Source organism: Phyllobates terribilis, unplaced genomic scaffold (assembly GCF_046119375.1).
Source record: "Phyllobates terribilis strain yellow unplaced genomic scaffold, ASM4611937v1 Scaffold_3__8_contigs__length_932513732, whole genome shotgun sequence".
NCBI classification, from domain to species: domain Eukaryota; kingdom Metazoa; phylum Chordata; class Amphibia; order Anura; family Dendrobatidae; genus Phyllobates; species Phyllobates terribilis.
Genome location: NW_027362763.1, coordinates 487237424 through 487264797, shown reverse-complemented (window position 1 = coordinate 487264797; position 27374 = coordinate 487237424). Strand labels below are relative to the sequence as shown.

Sequence of the window (27374 nt, the reverse complement as noted above, 5' to 3'; positions counted from 1 at the left end):
TTTGTGGCCACAGCATACATCCAATCGCTCTGCGGGTTACCGTGACGCTCTCCCTCGGCTTTCTGTAGTCTCCGCTGCTCCGTCATGTCGGCGGTTCCGTGTTCGGCCGCCTCGTCCTCCGGGCCGGTCCCGGGAATGTCCATGTTTCGGTGGCTGGAGGTGTTGGAGAAGGAGTTTGATAAGGCGTTCGTGGACGTTGACCTATTGCTGGGCGAGATAGACCCGGACCAGGCCGACATCACGTATGAGGGCCGCCAGAAGATGACCAGCCTGAGCTCGTGCTTCGCTCAGCTGTGCCATAAAGCGCAGACCGTGAGCCAGATCAACCACAAGCTGGAGGTGAGTGGGTGACTGGGCGCAGCCTCACCCTGACCAGCCGGCGTTGCTAGGGACAACACATTGCTTTAGCTTTCTGATGTGTACCTGCATACAGGGAGTTACATGGTATCATTGTGCGTGTAGACCTCATAGGGAAACATCTGCATCCCACACCATGAATGACTGATACGTCAGCTGATATCTTTATGACACAGTGATGCTTCAGTGGTGAGAGATCGTGCTGTGGAGCTCTGTATATATGTATCTGGCAGGGCACTGCCAGCTCCTCAGCCCCCGCTGTATTCTCTCCCTAGCACCTCTCTCCTCTGGTTGATTGACAAGTCGTGGCCTCTGATACATGGCAGGGTATACAGGGTGAGGCTGAGGAGCTGTAAGGGTATCATCATGCCCCAAAGCAATGACTGACACATATATACAGAACCACAAAACACCACTAATTGCTGCTTGAGCATCGCAAGGATCATAATGGGAACTGTTATGAATTAAAGGGCTGCGCAGACATCTAAATGGTTTGGGGGTGTATAGCGTTCTGCCAGGTGGATGCCCAGAAGAGTTGGTGCAAATTGCTTGGTGGCACCTGGTCACTGATTTGTGGCTGCTGGATGGGAGCACTGATAACCTCATCTTACCTGATGACATCCACATTTCCCCTCTTCCATTCACCAGGCCTGGCATGATGTCATTGTTGTGGTGTGACGTCTCGCCAGTTGGAGGTGGTTCTCAGGGCTCCCATCCTGCGGGCACAGATCACTGTGGTCAATGGTACGAATTGAAGATTCTCACCAATTCCCACCTTCTAGTGGTACTGCAGTTTTGCTGTCCCTGATCCCATGGTTTTCTAGAGGATTATTCCCAGGACTAGTCAAGGAGCCGGATCATACCACACTGCACATGATGTTTTTTTTTTTATAAAGTAATTGATAAGGCATCAGAACACAACTTTGTCATCAGTTGTGTCTGTCTCAGGCATAAAATAATTTTAGCTAGTAGTGTGACGCCTTCATACTAAAGATCGGTGGTCTGACTGCTGGAGGCACCACCTAACGATCAGAATGGGATGACCTATCTTGTCTGCCGTTGATGCAGGTACCCTGTTAAGAACGCCCCCTGGACTTAGCTAGCAACTGGTGCACAATTAAGGATGAAGTTGTGCATCGGTGTGTTGTCCTTAACCTCAAGACTGGGAATAATCCTATGCAAATCAGTTTCTGTCCAACTTGTCACTACCACACTGGAGGGAAACCTGCAGTGGACATCACTAGATACAGATGTGAGGCCAGAGCTGAGGGACAGCACAGAGCAGCTTTCCTGTAGAAAACCTGGGTAGTTCACAGATTGTTGATTTAAAGGGAAATTGCTACCATGACAGATTTGGGCCATCAATATGGCTTGATTATAGAACATATATTTGTGATTATTTATTCTTACACTTGGTAAACACCCCCACCCCCTCCCCGAAAGGAAAGTGCTCTTACTGGTTACGTAAAGTGATGCTGGGTATAACATGACTGTCAGCCATCACCAGCTCTGAAAATGTATTTTTAGGAGTTATGATGTCTGTGTCTTTTTCAGAGCTGTTGAGTGAGTATGGATACTCCACATGCAAATTCTCTTCAGACTTGAACTCTAGCGCCACCTATTGGAAGTAGCTATTCTAAAAGTCAATATCAACCCATAACGAGCCTTGTCACATGAGTTAGGATAAAAGCCAGACCAGAATCTCAATTTGCAGATGCATGTTTCTTGGTGTTGCCTCTCCTCAGTGCAAAGCATGAGATCTGATTTTGCTGTTAAAGAGGCCTCTGACTGGGGTCTAAGAGTTATGTTTCTCCTTTTGGAGAGTGACATGCCAGGGTAAGGAGGCTTATTAGGCTATGCAATGAGAAACTTAAGACCCAGTCAGAGGCCTCTCATACAACCAAATGAGATCTCATGCTTTGCACTGAGTCATGTGCCAAGGCTTGTTAAAGGGCAATAGTGAACTGTAGGATTGCTACTACTAATAGGTAGCGCTAGAGTTCTAGTCCTCTTCCTCTCTGAAGAGACAATGTGCATATTTAATGTCCCAGAGGAGCATTGCATGGCCTTATAAGCTTCTTTATCCTGGCATCTCAGACATATCACTCTCAATAAGAGCAGGTGCAGACGAGCGCATTTTCGGACCAAGTGTGTCCCTACAAAACATTGGATCACACCCGGACCAATGTTATACTATGTGGCCATGTATATAGCACAGTCCAAGGAAAAAAATAGGCCAAGTTTGACCCGATTTTGGAATTGCACTCTGCCGTGCAAGTCTGTGGGAAGCATTGGACTGCACTCGGATGACACGGGAGTGCAGTCTGAGTTCCACAGACTGACAGAATGGAGAAGATGGAATTGTTTTTGCTCCATCTTCTCCTCATCTGAGAGAATCGGATCACACTGATCAGAATGTGAATAGCATAATCAACCCAATTCTCTTGGATGAGAGAATACATTTTTTTCTGCACCTAGCCTAAGGAGAAACGGTGCAGCGGTGCTTGTTTTTCAGTTCTATTCGATGTTATGACACTTGCCTGTGTTATGCCATCATACTTCATTTCTGTTCTCAGACAGAAGCTAATGAAGGATTGTTTTTATGGCCAACTCGAGCATAGCAACCTCTCCTTAATGTATCTACAAGGTCGAGCTGCACCACGACTTGATTGTCGCTTGTGATTTTGATCATATGAAGGAATTGCTGCCTTGTTTCAATTCTGTGTTGGTAACGTCACCTGTTTGGACTGTTTTTGCAACTGTTATGTATCGGCCGGCTTATCGTTGCACGTAGTACTGTGCCCACATTCACGATAATCGAGAATCAACCTTGTGATTTTGGTGTCGTTGAACAGAGATTTTCCTCTCTATAAATAGTAACTTTTCACATCAGTGTTATACATAAAAGGACATTAAAATTGGAATCTTTCACAAGAATGAGTCCAGTTTTTCAAAACTCATTACTCCATGTTTCTGGCTCATTTCGTTATTTCTTTTGATGGGCCATTAGTGTAATTTATCGCTGATACTTCTTGCTTTATAGCTGGCAGCAAAAAAGTTAATTGTCTTTTTGGGGTAACACTTTTAAAATGCTACTTCAAACTACAAATCTGTATGAAGAACATCTGGATTCAATGTTTGCTGAGAAATAATGGCAACTAAATAGTGCGGGGCAGGGACTGATGAAGGATAGCCATGTCCCTCATCTTTTCACACTAAGTGCTTCCTCTCCCCCTGGTCACTTGACATGTCATTGTGTTTTGTGGTGGGTGTCGCATGAGAGGTCATGTGATGGGGTACTTATAGTGAACTCTTGTGCACATATGAAACCATCGAAAGAGTGGAGTAATATCGGCGCTATGAATGCTAGACGTTTTTTTTTTTAAACCACACCCTAGACTAATACAAATCACACAAGGCATCAGCCATGTAAATGTTAAAGGATGTGCACACAGACAAAACTCCAAGTAACAATCTTCTTAACAAATCTCCAAACTCCAACCATGGACTACACCTCCAACTCCAGAACCAGGCAGTAAGCCCTAATCTGTGACGCCTCGCTCCCGCTCGCTAGCCCTACCCTGAGAGATGGGGTTACTCGGAACCGGGCCTCATGTGTAGAGTGGATGCAGTCGTGGCCTAGGCCCGGCCCGTGCCCAGGGTCGTCACAGTAAAAATAAGGGCCAGGAGGGACGGTGGTAATCGAGTGGATGTAATGACTACGCCACCTGTGGTGCCTGGTGATTCGCCACCAGCGCTGCGGCAGTCCTCTGAGGCGGGATGTCTTGGCAGCAGAAGATGGTACTACTCCCCACAGGCGGAGCAGGGCCTCAGGGCAGAGAAGACGGATCGGGGGGGTCGTAGTGGGTGGTGCAGTGTGGTGTTGCGCTAAAATAAGGAACCGGAGGCAATGGATGCGGTCTTCCAAGCTTTACTCACGTTGTTAGGTGTCAGCTGCAAGGCTTCTCCTTACTCCTCACGGCGCGTTGCAGCCACCAGGAAGGGGTTCAGCACACTCCGGGTAATTCGGGTGCATCAATCAGGACCCCCTGCACCAGAGTGTTCCTAGACTTTCCCACTAGGTCCTCTCCTGTCCGTATGTGGTGCGTGTTACAAGGCTGGGTCTCCCTCTGGCTATACACAGAACAAGGGTACGGGTGGCGACTCCGCTCCTTCTGTTACCCGGTGGGATCCTCTAAGCCTCCGGGCTTTTCTGACTAGGACATAAAGTAGCAAAGCCAGATATCGGGGACCGGTACCCTTTTTGCAGCAGGAGTCCCTCTGACTAGGCCAGAATAGTGAGGACAGGTGGCGTATGCCGCTCCGTCTACATCCCCCTGGGATCCTTTTGCCTGTGGAGCTTGTCTCATCTGCTCCCCTCCAGGCCTTCTTAGGTAGGGACCTTGACTGGGTAGAGACAGCCGTTAACTCTAGTCCGCTCCTCGCCTCATGACCGGAGAACGAGGACCGAGTATCTCCAATCAGCTGCAGGTTCCACTGGAAAGCCACGTTCAGTGATTAAGACCACAATCAAAGGACCTTGAACCTAAGATGGCCGTTGATTAAATATGATTGAATGAGTGTAACCTAAAGTGCGTCCTCCACCCTCACCCACTACATGGTTCCCCCTATCTTTTGGTTTCCCCCATCTCCTCTATCCCGGCTGGGGCAGCACTATGGTGCCTTAAAGCCCCCCTCAGGACAGGAGTGGTGTAGTGTTGAATGGATGGCTGAGTCCTGAGAGGTGCTCCACCCTTACCTCGGAGAGGAGATACCACACCTCGGTCTGAGGTGCAGTACCCCTGTGGCGACTGAACCCTCAGGGGCGCCACACTAACACTGGCAATCCCGAAGTGCCAGAGGTGAGCATATATAGCGGAGGGGATTGGTCAACACTGAACAGCTGAGACAATCCAAGTGGAATGCACCAACTGAACAGATTAATCCTTGCACTGCCAGCAAGGAAAAAACCTGCACTGTTTAATAAGATGGTCAAGTACTTCTAACCAGTGCAGGAGTTCGTGAAACCAGACACCGCGGTCTTCTGGCCCCTCTGAGTCGCGGTGTCCCTATGACACACTGTAGCATTAGGAGGCGCTGAGATGATATTTTCTCACCCTGCGGCCATGGCTGTTGGTATTGTTTAATCTCCTTGTGTGCGAACAATATGGCTGTGTGTCCACGATGCGTTTTTTAAGCGTTTCCGCAGCGGCAAAAACGCAGCAGAAACGCTTAAACGCATGGTAGAATGCCTGCCATGTTCCCCAATGATAATCCGCATGTGCTGTGCACATGCTGCGGAAATTTCCGCTGCGGATTATCATTGCGGAAAAAAACGCAGCACTACCAATTATTTTGCGGAAGCGCTGCGTTTTCGCCGCCATTGACTTGCATTAGATCGCATGGATTACGCATCAATGCATATGTAGATGCGCATTCCATGTGTTCAATGTGCGGATGGCACCCAGGTGTGGAGGACAGGAGACTCTCCTCCGGACCCGTGTACCATGGAAACTGTGGAAAAAAAACAGAATAAAATAAAAAATAAAGATTATACTTACCTTCTGACGGCCCCCAATGCGCTCCTCCTTTCATGCCGGCAGATCACGGTGGACTGAAGGACCTGCGCTGACGTCATAGTCATGTGATGGGTCATGCGACGATGACGTCGGCAGGTCCTTCAGTGTACCGCTGCCGGCAAGGGAGAACGGAGCGAAGCGAGACAGCGCGGGCCATCAGAAGGTAAGTATAGATTTATTTTTTGACATTCTCTCAGGTCACAGTATATAAATCTATGCCGTTTGCATGGATTTATATAGTGTGACCAAGTTGTCAAGCACTTTCCAAGTGATGCTAAAATCGCCTGGAAAGCGCTTGTCAACCCGCATGCGGAAATGCATGTGAAGAACGCTTCACTTCCGCTTGCCCCCGGCAGGAAAAACGCATCTACAATCAGCATGCGTTTTTTTTTCTGCCAGGGAAATGCAGAAACGCTCAGGAAAAAATCCTGAGCATTTCTGCATCGTGGGCACATAGCCTTAAGGTAGCAATGAATACAATTCGCGCTCTCTTCATGTACACCCAGTACACTTCACTTCTACCTAGCAGCTAAGATCTCTAGGCCACATAACATGGATCTTTTTTTTAGGATACTGTGGAGGGTTTTATTCATAGAATAATATAGATATTCTGGGTTTAGATATCTTGTGGTCACAATTTAACAGAATAAATGGTGACAAGTCCTTGTGCTAATTTTATTCCGTTTTATAAGACTAGATCCTGATAGTGCTAATAGTTTCCTTTTCGTTTCAGATTGTGGGTGTTTTTTTTAATACTGTGAGAAGTTATTTTGTTGAAAGGGGATAATTTGCACATACTCGGTGGTTTGATTTTATATATTACAAAAATGTCATTATGTGTGTTTAAAGTGGCCTTCCAGGCAGGAAATAGAACACTTTAGAAGGTTGTAAGAAGTCATGCTTCCTGGGTCTGCTGTCAATCTCCACTTCTTGCTCCAGCCATGACATCCGTGGCATGTGAACCCCTGCAGTCACTCACTCAAAAAGAAAAAGACAACAAAAAAACAATTTTGCTGGTCAGTTGTCCATTTCAAGAATCCCAAACGCATCATTCCAAAGATTTATATGAATCCAGAAAATGAGTGATGGTTGGAGATGAGGAGTCTGGGTTGTGGTGACCTAGTACATTTTCTAGCTTCTGTAGCAAAATGCTATGTTAATACAAAAAGTCCTGAAGTCTGTTGCTGTCTTGTCATGAACGTTGAATTACAGAAACTTAATTGACTGGCTGCTTATTGCTGCAATCCTCATGATCTGTAGAATACCATTGCTGTATTATTTATTGTATATTGAAAGAAAATGGCAACTTTTCTTTTTAACATTTATAAAAAAATCATGTTACTTTTAAGTACCCCAAAATAACAGCATTAAAAATGACAACTTGCCCTGAATAAAAAGAGCCCTCATGTAGCTGCAGTTGTGCTCAAAAGTTTACATACCCCGGCAGAATTTTTCTTTTCTTGGCCTTGTTTCAGAGAATATGAATGATAACTAAAAACTTTTTTCTCCACTCATGGTTATTGGTTGGGTGAAGCCATTTATTGTCAAACTACTGTGTTTTCTCTTTTTAAATCTTAACAACCAAAAACATCCAAATGACCCTGATCTAACGTTCACATACCCTGGTGATTTTGGCCTGATAACATGCACAGAATTTGACACAAATGGGTTTGAATGACTACTAAAGGTAACATCCTCACCTGTGACCTGTTTTCTTGTAATCCATGTGTGTGCATAAAAGCTGAGTGAGTTTCTGGGATCCAGACCGATTCTTGCATCTTTTATCCAGTCACTGACATTTCTGGATTGTGAGTCATGGAGAAAGCCAAAGAATTGTCAACGGATCTATGGGAAAAGGTAGTTGAACTGTATAACACAGGAAAGGGATACAAACAAATATCCAAGGAATTGATCATGCCAGTCAGCAGCGTTCAAACTGTGATTAACAAATGGAAAATCAGGGGCTCTGTGAAAACCAAACCACGATCAGGTAGACCAACAAAAGTTTCGTCCAGGAAAATTGTTTGGGATGCAAAGAAAAACCCACAAATAACATCAGCTGAAATTCAGGACTCTCTGAAAGCTAGCGGTGTGGCTGTTTGAAGATGCACAATAAGGAGGCACTTGAAGAAAAATGGGCTGCATGGTCGAGTCGCCAGAAGAAAGCCATTGCTGCACAAATGCCACAAAGTATCTCACCTACAATACGCTAAACAGCACTGAGACAAGCCTCAAAACTTCTGGAACAAGGTAGTTTGGAGTGATGAGACAAAAATTGTACTTTTTGGCCACAACCATAAACGTTACATTTGGAGAGAGGTCAACAAGGCCTATGATGAAAAGAACACCATTCATACAGTAAGGCTGTGTGCCCACTATGCTTTTTTTAAGCGTTTCCACAGCGGCAATTCCGCTGCAGAAATGCATAAATGCTTGGTAGAAGGTCTGCCATGTTCCCCAATGATAATCCACATGTTCTGTGCACATTCTGCGGAAATTTCCGCTGCGGATTCTCATTGCGGAAAAATCCGCAGCACTACCAATTATTTTGCGGAATCGCGGCGTTTTCGCCGCCATTGACTTGCATTGGACCGCATGGAATCCACATCACTGCAGATGCGGATTCCATGCGTTTCAATGTGCGGATGGTACCCGGGTCTGGAGAAGAGGAGACTCTCCTCCAGACCCAGGTACCATAGTACCTGTAAAAAAAAGAATAAAATAAAAAATAAATATTATACTTACCTTCTGATGGCCCCCGGTGTCCTTGTCTCGGCTTGCCGGCAGATCGCGGTAGACTAAAGGACCTGCTCTGACGTCATTTAGTCATGTGACTGGTCACGCGACCGCTGACGTTGGCAGGTCCTTTAGTCTACCGTGAGCTGCCGGCAAGCCGAGACGAGGACACCGGGGGCCATCAGAAGGTAAGTATATTTTTATTTTTTTACCATTCTTTCGGTCACACTATATAAATCCATGCCGGCTGCATGGATTTATATAGTGTGGCCAAGTTGTCAAGCACTTTCCAAGTGATGCTAAAATCGCTTGGAAAGCGCTTGATAACCCGCATGCGGAAATGCATGTGAAGAACGCTTCACATCCACTTGTCCCTGGCAGGAAAAACGCATGTACAATCCCCATGTACAATCTGCATGCATTTTTTCTGCCAGGGAGATGCAGAAACGCTCAGGAAAAAATCCTGAGCATTTCTGCATCGTGGGCACATAGCCTAAAGCAAGGAGGTGGATCGCTGATGTTTTGGGGATGTGTGAGCTACAAAGGCACAGGAAACTTGGAAAAAGTTGAAGGAAAGATGAATGCAGCACATTATCAGCAAATACTGGAGGCAAATTTGCACTCATCAGCCCGGAAGCTGCGCATGGGACGTACTTGGACGTTGCAACATGACAACGATCTAAAACACAAGGCCAAGTCGACCTGTCATTGGCTACAGCAGAACAAAGTGAAGGTTCTGGAGTGGCCATCTCAGTCTCCTGACCTCAATATCATTGAGCCACTCTGGGGATATCTCAAGCGTGCAGTTCATGCTACACAGCCCAGGAATTTACAGGAACTGGAGGCTTTTTACCAAGAAGAATGAGCAGCTTTACCATCTGAGAAAATAAAGAACCTCATCCACAACTACCACAAAAGACTTCAAGCTGTCATTGATGTTAGAGGGGGCAATACACAGAATTAAGAACTGGGGTATGTGAACTTTTGATCAGGGTCATTTGGATGTTTTTGGTTGTCATTAAGATTTAAAAAGAGAAAACACAGTAGTTTGACAATAAATGGCTTCACCCAACCAGTAACTATGAGTGGAGAAGTGGAGACAGTTTTTTTGTCATCATTCATATTCTTTGAAACAAGGCTAAGAAAGGAAAAATAATGCTGGGGTATGTAAGCTTTTGACCAAAACTGTATATTCAAGTAAAACAATGGGAAAACATGTTTTGTTCCTGGTTAATGTAAGCTTTAAAATACTTCAGATTTGTCATAGAAACATGTCAGAAGTTTTTCATTGTGTACTGTTACGGGGGAAGTGCAGAAGAGTGCAAGTGAGACCCCGATTCAAGCTTGATGACTGGTCTGGTGGAGTAAAATATACCAGAGTCTTTCAGCTGCCGTGCCACTGACTGGTGCACATGTGTCGTAATTTACGCCACCTTTGGGCACTCTCAGCCACATTGTTCTAAAAGTTGGCTTAGCTGGCGTAAAAACACCAAAATTCACATGTTTTCACAACTGAGATGCACAAAACTTTTGTGATATTTCAAGCATTTGTATGCCAGAAAACAGTCAAAAACTGCTTGTTGAGTCAGCCCAATAGACTATGGCATGACTCACACAACCATGTTTCGCGGCTTAAATATGAACAAAAGTTTTTTTCAATGCAGAACTTTGTGTAGAATGGTTGAAATGTTCACTGCAAGATTGACCCTTCAATAACTTTCCTTCAGTGTTTTTATCTTTTGCTGCAAGCACTTGTTCCTCCCACCTGAAAGTAAGAAGTGACTTTAATCCTATATCTACAATATGTTGTCTATGAAGCATAGGGGACTCATTAGGTGCTATACTGCAGAGCTACAGAAAAACACCGTTGGATACATGACACAATATTGGTGGCAGTAGTGTTGCAGTTGTTTTTATTGTGCACCATGTTGCTGTGAGCTGGGGCTCTGCACCACAGTGAATAGAAATGTTCTTATTAATAATGCATGGACATTTTTTCTTCTCTGAGATGTGATATTCTTGTGATCAGTCGTTTTCTTTTCAGACAGCAGAACTCTGCTGGGCAGGTTTTTCTTGAAGGTTAATGTTTTACATGACCGTTTGAACACACCTAGCAGATAATCATTCTGATCCTGTTCCTCAAGAAACAAAGTGGTTTTACAAGAAGATACAGTACATGCTGGCATTTTTCCTAGTTATTGTTTTTCCAATTTAGAAACATTGATCAATTAACACTTTTTTTTTCACTTTTTGCTCCCCTTTCCTTTTTAGTTTGCTTGAACCCAGTAACTTTACTGATGATTTTAGTTTTAAAGGCAACCTGTCACTATATTCATGCTGCCCCAACCACAGGCAGCATGCATTGGTCATGGGCTGTGCGATTGCAGCCAGGAATGTTTTTTTCTTGTTCCCTGAAATGCTCCATTGTTTTAGAGAAAACATAGCTTGAGAAGTTGGTGACCATAGGGGACCTGACTAGTCCGTCACGGCCCCTGGCCGACTTCAGTTGATTTGCATGTCTCTCCCATGTTCTAGATGGCTTCTCCCACTTCTAATTGATTGAGAGGACTTGTCTATGTATTGGAGAGAACTTGGTAGGGGAGAAGTCAGCTGGGGGCCTCACTCGACTAATAAGGGGTCTTCCTCTGGTCTCTGGCCGGCTCTTCAAACTAGGTTTTCTCTGAAATGCTGCAGTGTTTCAGAGCAAAAAATATCTGTCTGTTATTGGGTTCAGGCATCATGACAGGTTCCATTTAAATCCATTTAGGCAATCAAAAAGGACAGATATGTAATAGACATGTAAATAAATAATAAAAAGGAAAGACATTTAAAAGGATGTTATCATCTGAAGTCACCTTATTTATTACATGTCTGGTTTCTCCATTTATCTTTCCAAAGCATCTCAAATTTATCTGGAAAATCCACAATTAAATTGGTAGCTACAGCAAAATAAATTGATATGTTTCAGATCTCAAAATTGTACTGCATGTCAGTTTATGCAGTGTAAAAAAAAACAAAAACCAGGGGGTGTGAAATTTGTACATTACATTTGTAATCCCACACACTTTGGAACTGTAAGTATGCAGGGGAAAAAAATAAAAAGCAGCAAATACTCATTGGAGGAACTTGGCCTAACATGGATTTTAACAAGCTCAGCCTTTGATAATCCGTACAAAAGATTATTAATAAATGTTTTGTTTTTTTTAATTGTGAAGGCCCAGCTTGTGGACTTGAAATCTGAGCTGACAGAGACTCAGGCAGAGAAGGCCGTTTTGGAGAAAGAGGTTCATGATCAGCTGCTACAGCTCCATGCAGTCCAACTACAGTTACATGCCAAGACAGGCCAGAATGTGGACTCTGGCGCCATCAAAGCCAAACTGGTAAGTCCTATTGCTATATTGTCATTCCACATTCACCAAAATGCAGATTGCTTTTTTGTAGTTTGCTTCTGCGCAAATTTTGCGAAATGGCAGCCTCTGGCTGACATATTTCTGAACCACAAATACCAATTACCCACTGGGCAAATAGAGGAACCACAAAGGGCCATCAAGAGGTTAAAAAAACAAACAAACCTATACTCCTTTCACGACTCACTTCTCCAGCCCCTCACCATCATCTTCGGGAGCCTCATCAGAGCTGGAAGTTTCTGCTTGGCGTAAGAAGATGGATCAGATGACGCAATGGGAACCATATGGATGACCTGAGGGGCTGGAGAGGTGAGCGGTATGGTGAATATAATTATTTTATTTATGTTTATTTTGCTCTGGGGTCTGGTAAGACCAAAAAGCATAGTAAGGGACATTATATTTGCAAATTTTGTGAATTGAATTTCCTGGGAAAATATGCTCAAACAGGTGAATTAGAATTTAGCCAGATCTGCTCATCTCTATTTGGTACTGCAGCTCAATTGCAGGATCCATTTCGTTGTGGAGGTTTACGGTGGTCCGAGCCCCACCAATGATTGACTGACGGGATGGCATGTCCTAATGAGCATCCCTTAGTTAAAACATTTAGACCACCTTCCTAAGGTAATAAGTGATTCCCTTCTATGATATTGGAAGGAAGGCCAAAGTGTAGTTGGAAATCTAGACATGCGTTTCTTCTGCACAGACTTTCTTCTGCATGCTTTGTAATGTTGGCCATTGGTATCTTTGTGCCCTTTTTAGTAATGTTGTAACAAGTAAACGATTTCTTTTTCTTATTACTCTGCTCTGTAACAGTAATGGCTTTTCTAATCAGATGTCTTTCTTCTTGCTCTAAGTCTGTCCCTAGTATGGAAGTACTGGTGAGTAATGCATGGTTCTGTCATTCACTGTGATGCTATAGAATTGCTAAGGATTCTTGACATCATTAGAAAAATAAGGGGTACCTATCATTCTAATATAGCTTGTATAGATGAATGTGCTGCTGATCATTCGGGGGTCCAGAGACCACCACTGATCTCTTACAACACTTATGCAAGCAGCAGTGCTCAGATCTTCTGTGAACGCATGCACAGAGCGGAGTACCGGATCACTTGACTTCTCTGAGCCTACGCACAGTGTGGAGTACGGGCTGCTGTATTGCAAAAAAACTTCAGCAAAAGCAGCAGTGTAATGTCAGGGTGTTGCTGAGGCCGTAGCTGCCAGGCTTCTGGTGCTTCTGCCTGTAATAGTAAATGTATTAGAAAGCACCGTGTAAAAGGTAATCTCATTAATGTAATGCAGAGACCAGGTGACTTCTAGTCCGCCAGCATTCAAATGGCATCAACAGGGTTTTCCCAACATGTAGTTGTTGGCACTCTTCTTTTCTGTTGCGGTAGACATTTTTATAGCGGTGACAACAGGAGGTGAAGCCATATTGGTTTGCACCTTTTAGTTATTGTCTCAGAAAATGCTGGTAACCCTATGAACGCGTTGACAGAATAATAGCTTGTTGGCAGTCACTGAGAAGCTATTGTTAAACGTTCACCCAAGCATGAATCTGAGTGCATTGTTTCTGCTGTTCAGGATCTATCTGACACATCATATACCAGGATCTGTTCACGTCATGTTCTGGAAACAATCCCAAACATAGCCAGAGGCCCCCATTTACTTGATGCAGGCAATACGAGGGTCCTGTTGGACTTCTCCCTGGTGGGATGTGTCTGCATGGTTGTGCACAGAGCATTATCCTTTCTGTTACTCTGGATTTTTAAGTACATGTTATTGTAGATGTTTTTACCATTTAGGCACATGATGGCAGTCATTCACAACTGGAACTAATCCGCGATTGCAGTGATGTGGTCTTACTAACTGGTGTGAGATGTCCTTTCTCTCACTTCCCACTTCATGTCCATCAGCATGTTCACTTCGGTTTCACCCAATGTAACCCACTTGTTGGCTTAAACATTACAATGTGTCGCCATGCATGTGGGGCACTACATAAACCAATGTTCAACTTAGTTTGACAGGTGATCATAGGGCAGTTAGGGAAACTTTAAAGAGAACCTGACACCTAATATATGTTGCCCAATCTGTGGCATCGGCTGTATGATCTCAGTCAGGTATGTTTGACTATGGAACGCTGCCGTGTTTCAGACAAAAACATACTTCGTCTTATTGGGGGACGCAGTAACCGTGGGATAGTCTACTGCCACCTTGAGGCTGACACTATTAATGCAACTAATTGAAAATTGGCTCCTCCCCAGCAGACTGTACCTTGCCTGCTAGCACCAGGCTCCTTTCCCCTCAGTTTAACTTTTCGACTTTTCACTTTAATGAGTAGATTGCTGTCCCTTCTTTAGGTACTTTGCCTAGGTGGATGGAGCCAGAAGCTGGGCAGCTCTGCCCGTCACTCAAAGCTCCGTTCAGATGCCTTAGGACAGTGATGGTGAACCTTTTACAGACCGAGTGCCCAAACTGCAACCCAAAAGCCACTTATTTATCGCCAAGTGCCAACACTGCTGATTAACCCGAATACTGAGGTTTTAGTTTAGAAAAAACAACTCATACAGAGAGCAGGCAAGGGCAGCATAGAGCGGCCACAGACAGGAGCAGGGGTATGAGACTGCAGAAATAAAGAATGTGCTCACCCCCATCTTGGTATATGCCCCAATCCATGTATACATGCTGCCTCCCCCACCAATCCATGTATATATGCTGCCCCCCCCCCTCAATCCATGTATATATGCTGCCCCCCCCCTCAATCCATGTATATATGCTGCCCCCCCCCCTCAATCCATGTATATATGCTGCCCCCCCCCCCTCAATCCATGTATATTTGCTGCCTTCCTCCCATCAATCCATGTATATATCCTGCTGGCACTGCTGTTCATCGCATACAAAAAAAAACAACATAATAAACACTCCTACTCGCCTTCCTTCCTCTCCTGTAGCCGACTGCTGACTTCAGTGTCCTAGCAACTTGGCCGCATGACGTCACTGCCATGCGCCCAGTCGCGTGTACGCTGATGTCAGCTGCTGGCCACTGATTGGCCAGCAGCGTGTATTGCGGCGCACAGGCCTGGCCAATTCGTGCGCTGCAATACACTTCAGCTAGATTTGTCAGAGAACGCACATCTAGCTGAAGTAGGGGCTGGCGTCGGTCGGCTCAGTCCTCACCCTCCAGGCCCCGTCCTGGAGAGCTAGTGCTGCGGCAATGGCGCGCGTGCCATAGGTTCGCCAGCACTGCCTTAGGGTCATCTTGGTGTGCTGTGGAGGAGGTCCGACCGCCTATAGGGTGATCTTTGCTCGCTGGATTCGATCAAATGTTAGCGAGGCTTAAAGGGCATGTGCCAGTGCCCCCTCTATCATGGTTAGGGTGCACTCTGCGTGGCCTGCAAGAGCTTTCCAAGCAGTTCTTCACCAGGTATCGACCCAGCAGCTCTGTAAGGCAGCCACTTGCTCATCAGTGTGTACCTTTTCCAAGCTTCACAGGGTCCACACTTGCTTCGACAGATACAAATCTTGGGAGGTGGATGCTGCAGGCGGCAATTGCTCAGGCAACCGCTTGAGCAACATTGAAAAATGTTTCTGGTAACTGTATAATTTTTAAGGTATTCCCACCCCGGGGCAGTTTTGGTCGTCCCACGGTTACTGTGTTCCCCAATAAGACGAACGAAAAATGAGGATCTTTTACTCACTGTAAAGTTTTTCTCGTAGTCTTCAATGGGAGATACAGCTCCAACCCTTGAATGCCTGGTCGGTGCATTATTTTTCTGTTTCTGCTTTAATTCCATTGGCTTTCTTTCACTGCTTTTTTACTAAACTGAGGAGCCTGGTTTTAGCAGGTAAGGTACAGTCTGCCAAGGAGGAGCCAATTTTCAATTAGTTGCACTAGCAGTGGCAGCAGACTATTCCACGGTTACTGTGTAACCCAATAAAAACTACAAGAGAGATTTGAAAGGCTCTGCTTGCGTGCACATAAAGGGAAAAACCTGTCAGACCCACATATTGGGCAGCATTAATAATGTCATTTTCCAGGTGGCAGCAGACTATCCCATGATATTGTGTCCCTCAATGAAGACTACGAGAGAGATTTGATAGGGCTCTGCCTACGTGCCCGTAAAGGGAAAGACCTGTCTGACCCACCCATGGATTGGGCAGCCTGCATCAAGGGTCTGGCTCAAGAAATTCACATTCTGTTATTCTGCTTTGTTTCTACAGTTTAAGAAAGACATTGCACATAGAGGCAGAAGACCACCCCTTCTTCCATCCAGTATGAAATTACTCCTTAGTGTATGTTCACACTGTGTTTTTTCCACCTTCCCTTTGAGTGAGTCCGCTCAAGAGAATGGTGGAAAAAGCACTAAAAAAGCTATCAAAAGAATATCAGTTTCTTTGGGAAAACAACTTGCTGTTCAGATGTTCGGGCTTTTTAAATGTATTTAAAGACTTCAAGCGTTTCAAAGAAGACACATGTTCATTCTTCTGGCATTTTCCTTTAGGACAACCCTCCATAAAGGAACACATTACACATAACATATCACTGGGAAGATGCCCAGGCGTCTTTTTGAGTGTTGTGATTTTACGTTAAAAAAAAAAAAAAAAAAAAAAAAGGCTAGCTTTTTCTTCCTTGTTTCACTGATTTAAAAAATCATTTGGAAAATGGCCAAAAAACGCCCAAAAAGCTCTCAGGGAAACAAACAAAAAAGCTAAAAAGGTGCTTCAGAAAGTCTCTGACCACTGGAAAAAGATGCAGTGTGAACATTTCCTAAGTGCCATCCCTAAGGGATCTCTATTAGAAGTTTTTTTTTTTTTATCTTAAGAACAGTCACCATCTGTGTACCAGTACATTAGTGACATGCCCTCGTATGTATATCCTTTGGGCAGGTGTATCATTTCCCTTGAGAAAAGATCAGTGTACACTTTGTATGTTTTGTAGGGTAAAAAAAAAAATGAATATCAAATGCTGCACAGATTAAAATGACAAATGGATAATCTGCATTGTGCAGATGGGTCTATCCTTCTCAAACATAACAGATTGGTTAGTGCTCTGATATGTAATGCAGAAAGAAATACAGTGGCAGAAAGGTAAGAATTCTAGATGAAAAACACCGGGGTATTTTTATTGAGTTTTAAGGGTCTGTTCGTCTGCGCTTGCAGTGTACATTGGGAGCTATGTAGTATGTAAGGATGATTTCCCAATGTACCCTTCTGACGTATGTCACTCTATAGGCATACATTGGCTGCCTCACTCACAAACTTCCATGTACTCTTTATTTCTGGATGCCTCCTTATGGAAATGCTCAGCAGGCTACTTTCTTCCATGCTGTTAAAATGAGATATACTGTCAGCGGCTGAAAGGCAACACTTTTTATTGTCTGTGGGGTGAATTTGGCATCATGGATACACTTGATGTATGTCTCAGGACGTAAATCAGACACATCCTGCAATGTGAAATCAGCCTAATAATGGACCATACAGTATTTGGGCAGCGCCTAACCATGCAGCAGGTCCCCTGGCACTTATCCTCTGTTAATTCCAAGGAAACCTATTTTTTTTTTTTTTTTTTTAAAAGCTAAAAACCTTCTTTGCATTATTTCTTTCCTCTGACTAATGAAGATGTCTCATTCTGTGGCCCACCGCTTGGATTACCCCCATATACTGCTACAAGCTGGCCCAGTTTTTGTACACTCCAGGAGGTCTAGCATAATGAGTGGAATCTGTAGGTCCAACCTTTAGAATTGCACATACATTTTTTCCTCCCAAGATTGGAAAAGTGAACTATCTAGCACAGTATTTAGTTTCTTTTTCTAGTGTAATATGTTCTGTACACATCTATGGCAATTTATCATGTCCTATATTCAATGTTTTAATGCAGGAAAAGGAATTGGAGGCCAGCAAGAAGGAAAAGGTGAAGGAAGCACAGCTGGAGGCTGAAGTGAAGCTGCTTCGTAAAGAAAATGAGGCTCTCCGTAGGCACATTGCAGTTCTCCAGGCAGAAGTGTATGGAGCTCGCCTGGCTGCTAAATATTTAGATAAAGAGCTGGCCGGAAGGTAAGGGCTTCTATGGAAAAATATGACCACCTTATGTTCACATAAAAGTTCAAGAAACATTTGTCACGTCTACTATGTATTACTTCCTTGAGGGTCTGTCTACTGGTGGCTGATCAAGAATTGTCCTTTTTATGTGATTTAAATTCTAGTTGATGGCACATTAATACTTGGCTATAGTTGATGTGGATTTTGGAGTGAGCAAGTTATTAGTTGTAGTGCCCATAGCTTCCAGGGTGCTGTATGTATTGTGACAAAGTACTGGAGGGGAGATTGTTAGCTCCAGTAATATAAACCTAGAGAAATGCACCAGCACACAAAGTGATGAGGGGTTAATCCGCCATGTTTAGTGTTGGGGTGATTAAACACTTGTAGAGAGGGAAGAGGTTAGAGGATAAATTCCCAGCCTCTTAGAGCATTTGGTGTGGGGAGGGTCTGAAGGCACAAGCTCTGGAGCTGTGGTGTTCATGTTAAGGAAAGATAAACCCTGGGTTGTTTTGTTCCTGAAGTGGGCGGTTACCCGTAGCAACAAGGACTGTGCCATATGGTACGTTTTGTTTTTCCTGTTAGGCTGGGAAGGCCAAGTTTGTTTTGCTAACATTGCCCTGGCTTATGCAGTACTCTTAATAAACCAGTGGAATATTTAAAGAGTCAGTGTTCCTGTGTCTACCTCTATGTTTAGCCCAGTGAGCCGACATACCACAGTATGTAATGAAGGGGATTTTAAGGGATTATCCACTACTCCGACAACCCCTTCTTTAAATACTGTATTCTCAACTGAAAAATTAATATGACCTCCAGCACTGGCTTTGTTTCCAGTGATGTCGGTGCTGGGTCTCCCAGCGCTCACATGACATTTTTGTGTCACGTGACTACTGCAGCCAATTAGTGGCCAATAAAGGGCTGGAGTTCTTACACTTCCCTAGAATGTCTGAGTTGCATCCATGGGAAGTGTGTAGGACTGCAGCCCATTAGTGGCTGAAGGCTCACGTGGTGTAAAAGTGTCATCCAATTGCTGGGAGACCCGGTGCCAGTGCTGGCGAATATAGTATTTAAGAATAGGTTGTCTAAGTAATGGACAACCCCTTTAATATGTAACATATAGTGAAATGATAAAAACTGAAAGACTGGCACAAAAATAGGGGGCCTTATCTTCAAAGGATTACAGTTAAGAAACAGGAGGTGACAGGTGAGGTTTTTGGTTTCCGGATCACTGGTCACCTCTGTAATGTATATCACGACTATCAGTTTTGTGTTATAATTTGTGAAATGATAGTTGGATATGCTCAGAAGTCAGTCTGTTTTCTGTAAAGTGTGAGATCTTTTTTCCCCATTATGTCGGAGTTCATCACCTCTGTCTTTTTCCATTGAACTCCCTAAAGGGTGCAGCAGATCCAGTTGCTAGGTCGTGATATGAAGGGTCCAGCTCACGACAAGCTATGGAATCAACTGGAGGCTGAAATTCACCTCCACAGACATAAAACGGTTATCAGAGCCTGCAGAGGACGAAATGACTTGAAACGGCCATTGCCAGTGCCTCAAGGGCATGTAAGTCCCTTTTCCTGCTCATTAGCCCCTGTATGTGTGTATAATCCCCATGATTTATTTTTCAATTGCATATTAATTTTTGAGTCATGTGAGCCACAGGTCCATTTGTAAATACGCTAAAATTTAGCACAAAATAAAAGGCCCATGTCTCTAGAACCGTATGGCGGATTTAATAGAAAAAAAAAATGTAATTCAGGGGAGCCACAAGAATAAAATAAGATGCAAATACTTGGGACTTTTGACCTGTGACAGGTTCTCTCTAACTGAACAGTATTGGCAAAATAGAAAAATGTGTTGCATCAGCCATAGAATTGCAGTATAAAGCGCATATACACCAATGAACACACAGCCTTTATTAACTCTATTAGTTTATGGGATTTTCACAGTGTACACATAATTTTATTACCTGTGGGTAGTGTTCTTCTCAGCGTCACCCGTATTATGGCCGAGTGTAAGTCACCTGGCCACCAGCAGCAGAAACCTTTATGTGGATAGGGCTTAACAGATGTGTGTGTCTAGGAAATCCCATTGACGCCCTTTATGCTCACACCTTTAAAGCTTATTATAGCGTGTTGTCTTAGGGCTAGATAATGCACTAAGGTATGTGTAATGGTAAAGTGTGTTTTAATGTTCTGTAGTTTTGAGAACATATATCGGTGTATAGCCAGTGAGGAAGCCAGTGATATTCATGATATGTGAACCCCTGTTCTCCAATCATGGCAGAAGATCTGGAGGAGCCAACACCTAGAGGATACATCGGGGTCTGCTATGAGGCTGCAATTATTCTGGCTGTATGTCACAAAGCTTAAAGTTCTGAATTTCTTGAGAAATGAGATGATTTTAACACATGCTACAAAGGCACAGAGATCATTACTTCATGCTGCGCTCAGACAGTGCAGTATAACAAACCTGACCGGTTTCCTTTATTGACTCTGACCTTTGTATCAAAATTTCTGTTTTTTCTCCTTATTCAGAAGTAAAAATAGAAAACTTCACTACATTCTTTCGTCCTCTGACTCATTTCTTTGTGTGAGATTGTAAATGTGGCCTTTTGAACTAGCAGGATCCAGACTGCCTAAAGAAAAGTCAAGGCGTTGGTCCCATCAGAAAAGTAATTTTGGTTAAAGAAGATCATGAAGGACTCGGCATATCAATCACGGTGAGTGTGCACATGTGAAATGGGCGTAGCATTGTACATGGAGTATTGTACCGCGTCTTCATGGCGGAAGGTAATGATGAAGCTCCAAGAACGTTGGTGAGCATCCGCGTAAAAACTGTATGTTTTGTTTTTTTCTCACATCTGTACGTCACTCTGCTATATAACATTATATTCCCAGTTTAATAAGAAGATACTATTTTATTTTTATTTCTCTCCAATAGAATGTATACTAAATGTAACGGCAACCCCATGTACTATACCTAACTGCATGTACTGTTAAGTTCTGCTACCTCAGATCTCCAAGTCCATAGGTTTTTATACAGGTCTTCCTTCCTTGTTCTCTAGGACAGAGCAAGGTGTTGCTGCACTTCCTTGTGTAAGGGAGGTTAGTCCTGTTTCAGCCTTAATTCCCAATATGTAGACAATGCAGATAAGGTGTAAGGGACAGAATCAATAGCATTGATATAAAAATAATCTTTATTAAAAAATATATTTAGTTGTTAAAACTTAATCTGCACAAGGTTTAGGGAGAACAGAAGGGTAGCCCAATCCTAACATCAGCCAAGTACATCTTGTCTTGTAGAAGGCAGAGAGTATATGGTCATTGAGTGAGTTAAATAATTTAATTTGTGCCTCCTCTGGATACAATGAAAAAAGTCAAAATTACTGGTTGGTGCTGATGGAGATCAGGCAGGCACCCACAGGCCAACATGCTTTTTGCTTATTTCTTCATCCACGGTTGTTTTTCCTTAGTTTTTTTTTTTTTTTTTTTTAACAGGTATTACTAATAAGCGAGCATTCCTATAGGAGTCTGTTTGAACCTTGGTTAAAGGGAATGTTCCATCAAAAATGTTTTTTTCAACCATTGAAAAAAATGTAAAGTTTTGATATGTTCCACTTTTAAACACTAGGGGGAGCAGCTGCTGAAATTTGCATTGAAAACCTAGTGTATAGCTAGCTCACATTTCTACTGCTGGAAATATGGATGGGATCTGCTTGCCTGTGTGACGCCCTCCTCTCCTCCCCTTCTGTGTGTCTGCATTGTGATCCTAAATGACATCCATCCTTATCCTTGTGCAGAGGCATTTCGTTGGTGACTGCAAAGTGATACCTAAATATGGACAGTGTCACCAAGAACGGCTGGCAATGATGATTCTGTTAGTGGTGCACGCTGTATCATGCACTGTGGTTAGATGCACGGACTGTATCACGTGATGGGATTAGATATAGTGCTCAGTGGTGTGTATCACATATGATGGGATTGGATACAGGACTCAGCGGATTTGCTGGTTAAACCACCCATCTAGACTTTGGTGCCAAAGACCCTGCACAGAAGAGGTCATTTTTATCAAAGCATATAAAGCCTCGGATGATTCCTATTGTGTGCAGCATCACATTTTGCATCAGCTGTAACAATTGGTTATGTACCAGCCCAGATGAAAAACCACACCAACTGCAATCAATGCAAGAATTAGGCTCAAATTTATTGTGCACTTTCACAGGTGGAGGATGTCATACACCACAGACATAGGACAATCTTGGCATATTCTGAGTAAAGGAAGCCCTGTTAATTAAGCAAATATTGTCTTGTAGGCTTTTGTATATATAACAAAGGGCTCAAGCACGATGTGCTGACTCGGTCTATTAATATGACACAAAGGTAAAGAAAAACCTTCATGTGACCAGGGAGTGGCTTAACCAGGCAGAAGTGCCCAGGACTGGAGATACTCCTTGTAACAGCATCTAGGGCAGAGCACAAGACTGGGCGTGCAGGTACAGGACCACAAGTCACTATGGTAGCCCCCAGTATCAGCTATGTCTCCAGACTAAAGTCCAGTCGTCATTCCCAGTGAGGATAACAAGTCTCCACGAAGTATACGCCAACCATACTTCAGGCCCCACCCTCCACTCCCTGATTGGCTGAACCCACTGTCAGTTACTGGCAGGTCATAGACATGTTGAATGCCTCCCTTGTGTGCCACCTAATTAGGAGGTGCTAACACCCTATCACTCTGGTGCCCCCGCAGCACCCTACGTTCCACTCAGTGCACACGGCGCTCCACATCTCCCCCAGAGCTCCACCAGTAAGTAATCATTCTCTGCCTTGTTAAACATGTTCTTCAGTATCAACATGCCGTTTTTTGGGGGGATGTTGGCTTTATATCATTGTGGTGACCGGTCGCTGCGGTTAGTGGAGATCAGCAGCCTGGGGCTGTACTACTAACGTCAGACTGCTGATCACTGCATCCCGCTGCCGATCATCTTGGACCACTGTCCCTGCATCACAGCAACTCCTGTCACCGCTTGCACTGAACACTGTGACTGGTGACAAGGGGAAAGTGAAGCTCGCAGCTTAGCTGTGGGCTTCAAAAAAGTGGCGCCCAAATATATATATATATATTGAGGTGTGTAAGTGTCGTGCTCAGACACCAGTTGCTGAAGAAAAAAATGTTAAACCAATGCATTTAATTTTGTGTTGAAAATAATTAATTCAATAATCATTAATATAAAAATCATGGCACCTTCCCTTTTAATGATCTGCGAGAAGTTTTGGTCATATATTTGGCACTATATATTTGTAAGAGAGATAAAGGATACTGATGTATTCTGTCCTGTGCCCATGAGCTATTATTTTGTTGAAGCATGCCAAAAGTGTGTACATTTGAACATACAATTCTTTTCTGCCAGTTGCCGATGTTCTGTTCCAATCACACATTGATAACTTAATACTTTCCTGCCCAGACCATGGGCAACATGCAGCAGATACCCCATCTCAGACAGCCATGTTGTACTCTATGTAACTCCCTAATGGAGCAAGGCCCAGTGAGTCCACCTTACACTCATTTGATACAGTATGGCACGTGTGTGTAGTTCTGTGTCCTTTCATTTGGATGTTATTAATATATTTTATATTTTTTTACAGGGGGGAAAGGAGCATGGTGTTCCCATTTTAATATCAGAAATTCATCCAGCTCAGCCTGCAGACCGCTGTGGAGGCCTTCATGTTGGTGATGCTATATTGGCAGTAAATGGCATAAATTTAAGGGATGCCAAGCACAAAGAAGCAGTCACCATTCTGTCTCAACAGGTAATGTCTGTCTGTCTGTATGTATGTATGTATGTATGTAGTTAACAGGATATTTGTGGTATTCTTTGCCTGCATCTTAATCTTGCCACAAATGTATAGGATGCTTATGTCCCATCGGGGCTACCCCTCCATGAGCAAGACAAGCTCCCTGTTAATGCCATATACATTACTTTTCCTCAGTAGTCCGAATAATAGTAACCACCTCTTCTTGTGTTAATATTTGATATTAAAAGCAAAAAACTAAATCCAAGAAGGACCAAAATACATTCCTCGCTTTATGCAGACAAGATCGTCTACTCAAATGTTTTTTTTACCCCCTCTGTGCTAGTACTTTGCAGCTTCATGGCCCTACACTGACACTGCTTTACCTAACAATCCTCTTTTCATGTTTTCTTTCAGCGAGGAGAAATTGAGTTTGAAGTAGTTTACGTTGCTCCAGAGATAGATTCAGATGATGAGAACGTGGAGTATGAGGATGAGACTGGACATCGCTATCGCTTGTACCTTGATGAGTTGGAGGAAGGTGGCAATAGCCCTAGGGCAACCAATAAAGATGGAAGTGGTGATGCTAAACCATTACGAGGTGAGTCTGATTTCCCTAGCTATAATCTCAGGAATGCTTTACACAGCTTTAAAGAGCAGAGAAGGCCAGAAATAGATAGAAAACAAGTTGGCAGGAAGGGGCACTGAACTGTTTTAGCTATGTCAAGGGTGCAACAAGTGCCTGTACTTGGTCTGAACAGTTATTCCATGCTGATGGACTCCCTTTAACCCCTTCTCATCATGTGGTGTACCTGTACATCACATCTTGGGTGTGCGTGAACGAAGCAGACTTTTGAGTTGTTCTCCATATAAAGCAGATGCCAGCTGTTTTCTACTGCCAGTACCTGAGTTCGCTCACAACTGCGTATAAATACGCCACTTGCAATGTGATCAAAAATCGCATTGCACTCGCACCAATGTTATTCAATGAGTCACTGTTCATCTGCGAGCTTTTCCTCAGCTGGAATCGGGCTGAGGAAAACATCGCAGCATGCTGCGTATATCGGACGAGACTCGCCAAGGCAAGTCATTGAGTGCGAGAGAAAAATCGTACGGCACATGGACCATCCATATGACGTCCAATTTTTATGCACAAATCTTAAAAAGAGAAAAATAATATACATCTGTAGATAGATAGTGCTGCGTTTCTGGTCGGGCTTTCTGAAGTGGATAAATAATAATTATTATTTTTATTTTTTTTTTTAAATTTCCTATTTCTCTTCTAGTGTTTGACCAAAAACACTTTGAGGTACATGAAAATGGGGAGCTGGAGTCGACGAGTGAGTCTCTTGCGGGCGACACGGCTTCCAAGCTGGCATATTCTTCCGAATCCCTGTCATAGGAGCAGCCCTACAGTTTATTTAGAGGAAGAGACCAATACTCGCTCTAGTGGATGAGACCCTACAGTCTCCAGGGGGGCTGGATACCTCTGTCTCCAATGCCATTTCTCAGGGTTTGTCTGAGCAATTCTACATGTGCAAAAACCTCTCATTTATCCACTAGGAGTTGTAGCCGTTGACATTGCATGTTTCTTTCTTTTATTTTCTACTTCTTTTTGTAATCACCAAAGCATGTCTTTCAATTGTACCATGAAAAGACCTTTTGTAATTGCTTTCTGTCATTGACGAAACTGGACTGATAGTGTTTACAAGACAGATCTAGAAGGGATAGAGAAGGTGAAAGAACAGCATCATGTAATCTGACCGTTGACATCGCAGTGCCAACCCGGGCCAGCACAATCATATAAGTAAGGATGTCATGCAGTAAACTTATATCCTGCCTTCTGCAGTCATTTTTTTTGTATTTAATATTTTCTAATAAGATTGTTAACCCGTCCATGTGTGTATTTCTTATTTATCCAGAGTATAGATGAACTATGACTATACAGGGTACTCATTACCTTGTGCACTAAGAGCCCCAGACCAACTGTAGGTCGGAAGATTTGGCCCCAGGGTTTGGATCTTCACTTTCCAAAAGGATGTAGTGACAAGGAATGCATGATATTGATACTGTTTAATAAGCCGGAACATTATCAGGTCTGGGATCGTGTGCATTCAAGAAAGGGGAAAGAAATTAATCTTTCTGCCTTTCTAGAATCATTTTTTTTTTAAAGAAATCTGGGTTTTAAACCTGTTGTATGAGCCCAGCCCTAGGTTGTAGAAACGTGGGGAGCGGCGTACAAAAATGGGGATTTACCCATCCCTATTTATGTATAAAATGGATGTGAAACAATGCTCCCCCCACATTGTACTGATTTTTTTCCTTTCCCTCTGCACTAAAGGCATTATGAGAACGCCTTGGGAAGTGTATATAGTAGTTTGAATTGCTATTTATAAATCTATTTAGTCTCCTGTTTGTGACCTGATCTTTTGGTGTCACTTAACCTAGGTTATGTATATGTTTAAGGCTTTTTATACTGTATATTTTTTTAGGTTCTCAGTTTTTGATTTATATTATATTGATATCTCTCCGTTCACAGCCAATACAGTACTCATATGAAGTTTTTGATTTATATTATATTGATATCTCTCCGTTCACAGCCAATACAGTACTCATATGATCATATATCAATATATTCATTGTCGTTTTCTTCAAAACATATTTGCTTTAATAGATAGCAGTAATAGGAAGTTTCCAGGATGTCTGTCCTCTCATCCTGGCAATGGTGGATATCCGTGTGCAATGTGTACATCATATGTTCCATGCCAAAGTGGTGCAAATGGATTTCATCCTGATACATATCCATGTTTTGTACTGTCTCCTCCTTGGGACTACAGTGATTAGAAGTTCCACCAAATTAAATAAATGCACTGAATCTGTCTCGTGTGTGTTATTCTTTGTACACCACATTAGAGGGGTTTCGTTCCTCACCACTGCTGTTAGTAAAGGAGAACAATTTTTGTAATCAGAGGCTAAAAACGCTGTCCATTCTTGTCTCTGCTCCCATAAGTAGATCCAATTGTATTCAGTCTAGGCAATCCTCTGTCAGGTAAATGCATCAGTTGCACAAATCTCTCTGCTAAATTGCTACAGTGTATTACTTTTTGGAGTCCATGCTATGATGTCTCTCCTGTACAGTACACACAGAGATTCATGCTCTTCTGTGCCTTAGCATCAGCATGGAGGACATTATACAACAGTACGGACATGACTACTCAGCTCAGAAGTTATTCCAGAATCTTTGCTCTCTCTGCCTTTTGAGAATTTCCAATATCTAGAAAAACACGATGAAAAATGGATTTCGATTAACCTGATGGAGCCACCCCCCCTTCTTCCTCTTGCTTCCTCCTCTCCCCCTCACTACTTTCAAATGGTGTCAGTGTCTTCAGAACGAGCTCAGGAATGGTCTAGGTCTACTACATTTACAATAATTTTCTGGCATTAATATATACACAAAACGTGTGTGGCGG

General features: G+C 43.4%; 1 protein-coding gene across 4 annotated transcripts; it reads left to right on the top strand.

Annotated features, from left to right (window-relative positions):
• GOPC (golgi associated PDZ and coiled-coil motif containing) lies at window positions 1–26784 on the top strand. Of its 4 annotated transcripts, none has more exons than XM_073675917.1 (9): window positions 1–339; window positions 11888–12052; window positions 12934–12957; window positions 17955–18130; window positions 19510–19675; window positions 20739–20834; window positions 23758–23922; window positions 24322–24505; window positions 25191–26784. In XM_073675917.1, the coding sequence occupies exons 1-9, from the start codon at window positions 85–87 to the stop codon at window positions 25304–25306; spliced, it is 1347 nt and encodes a 448-aa protein (XP_073532018.1). In that variant the 5' UTR covers window positions 1–84; the 3' UTR covers window positions 25307–26784. The 4 variants fall into 4 exon arrangements, with proteins under 4 accessions (XP_073532018.1, XP_073532017.1, XP_073532020.1 ...); XM_073675916.1 differs by having other exon boundaries at window positions 20736–20834; XM_073675919.1 differs by lacking the exon at window positions 12934–12957 and having other exon boundaries at window positions 3–339.
• The last annotated feature ends 590 nt before the right edge of the window (window positions 26785–27374 follow it).

What these genes read in the sequence shown, in the direction of transcription:
- GOPC (XM_073675916.1), top strand. Translation starts at nt 85, where the DNA reads ATGTCGGCGGTTCCGTGTTCGGCCGCCTCGTCCTCCGGGCCGGTCCCG. An exon ending in GATAAAGAGCTGGCCGGAAG is followed by an intron (nt 18,131 to 19,509) that starts GTAAGGGCTTCT and finishes AACTCCCTAAAG; the next exon opens with GGTGCAGCAGATCCAGTTGC. An exon ending in GACTCGGCATATCAATCACG is followed by an intron (nt 20,835 to 23,757) that starts GTGAGTGTGCAC and finishes ATTTTTTTACAG; the next exon opens with GGGGGAAAGGAGCATGGTGT.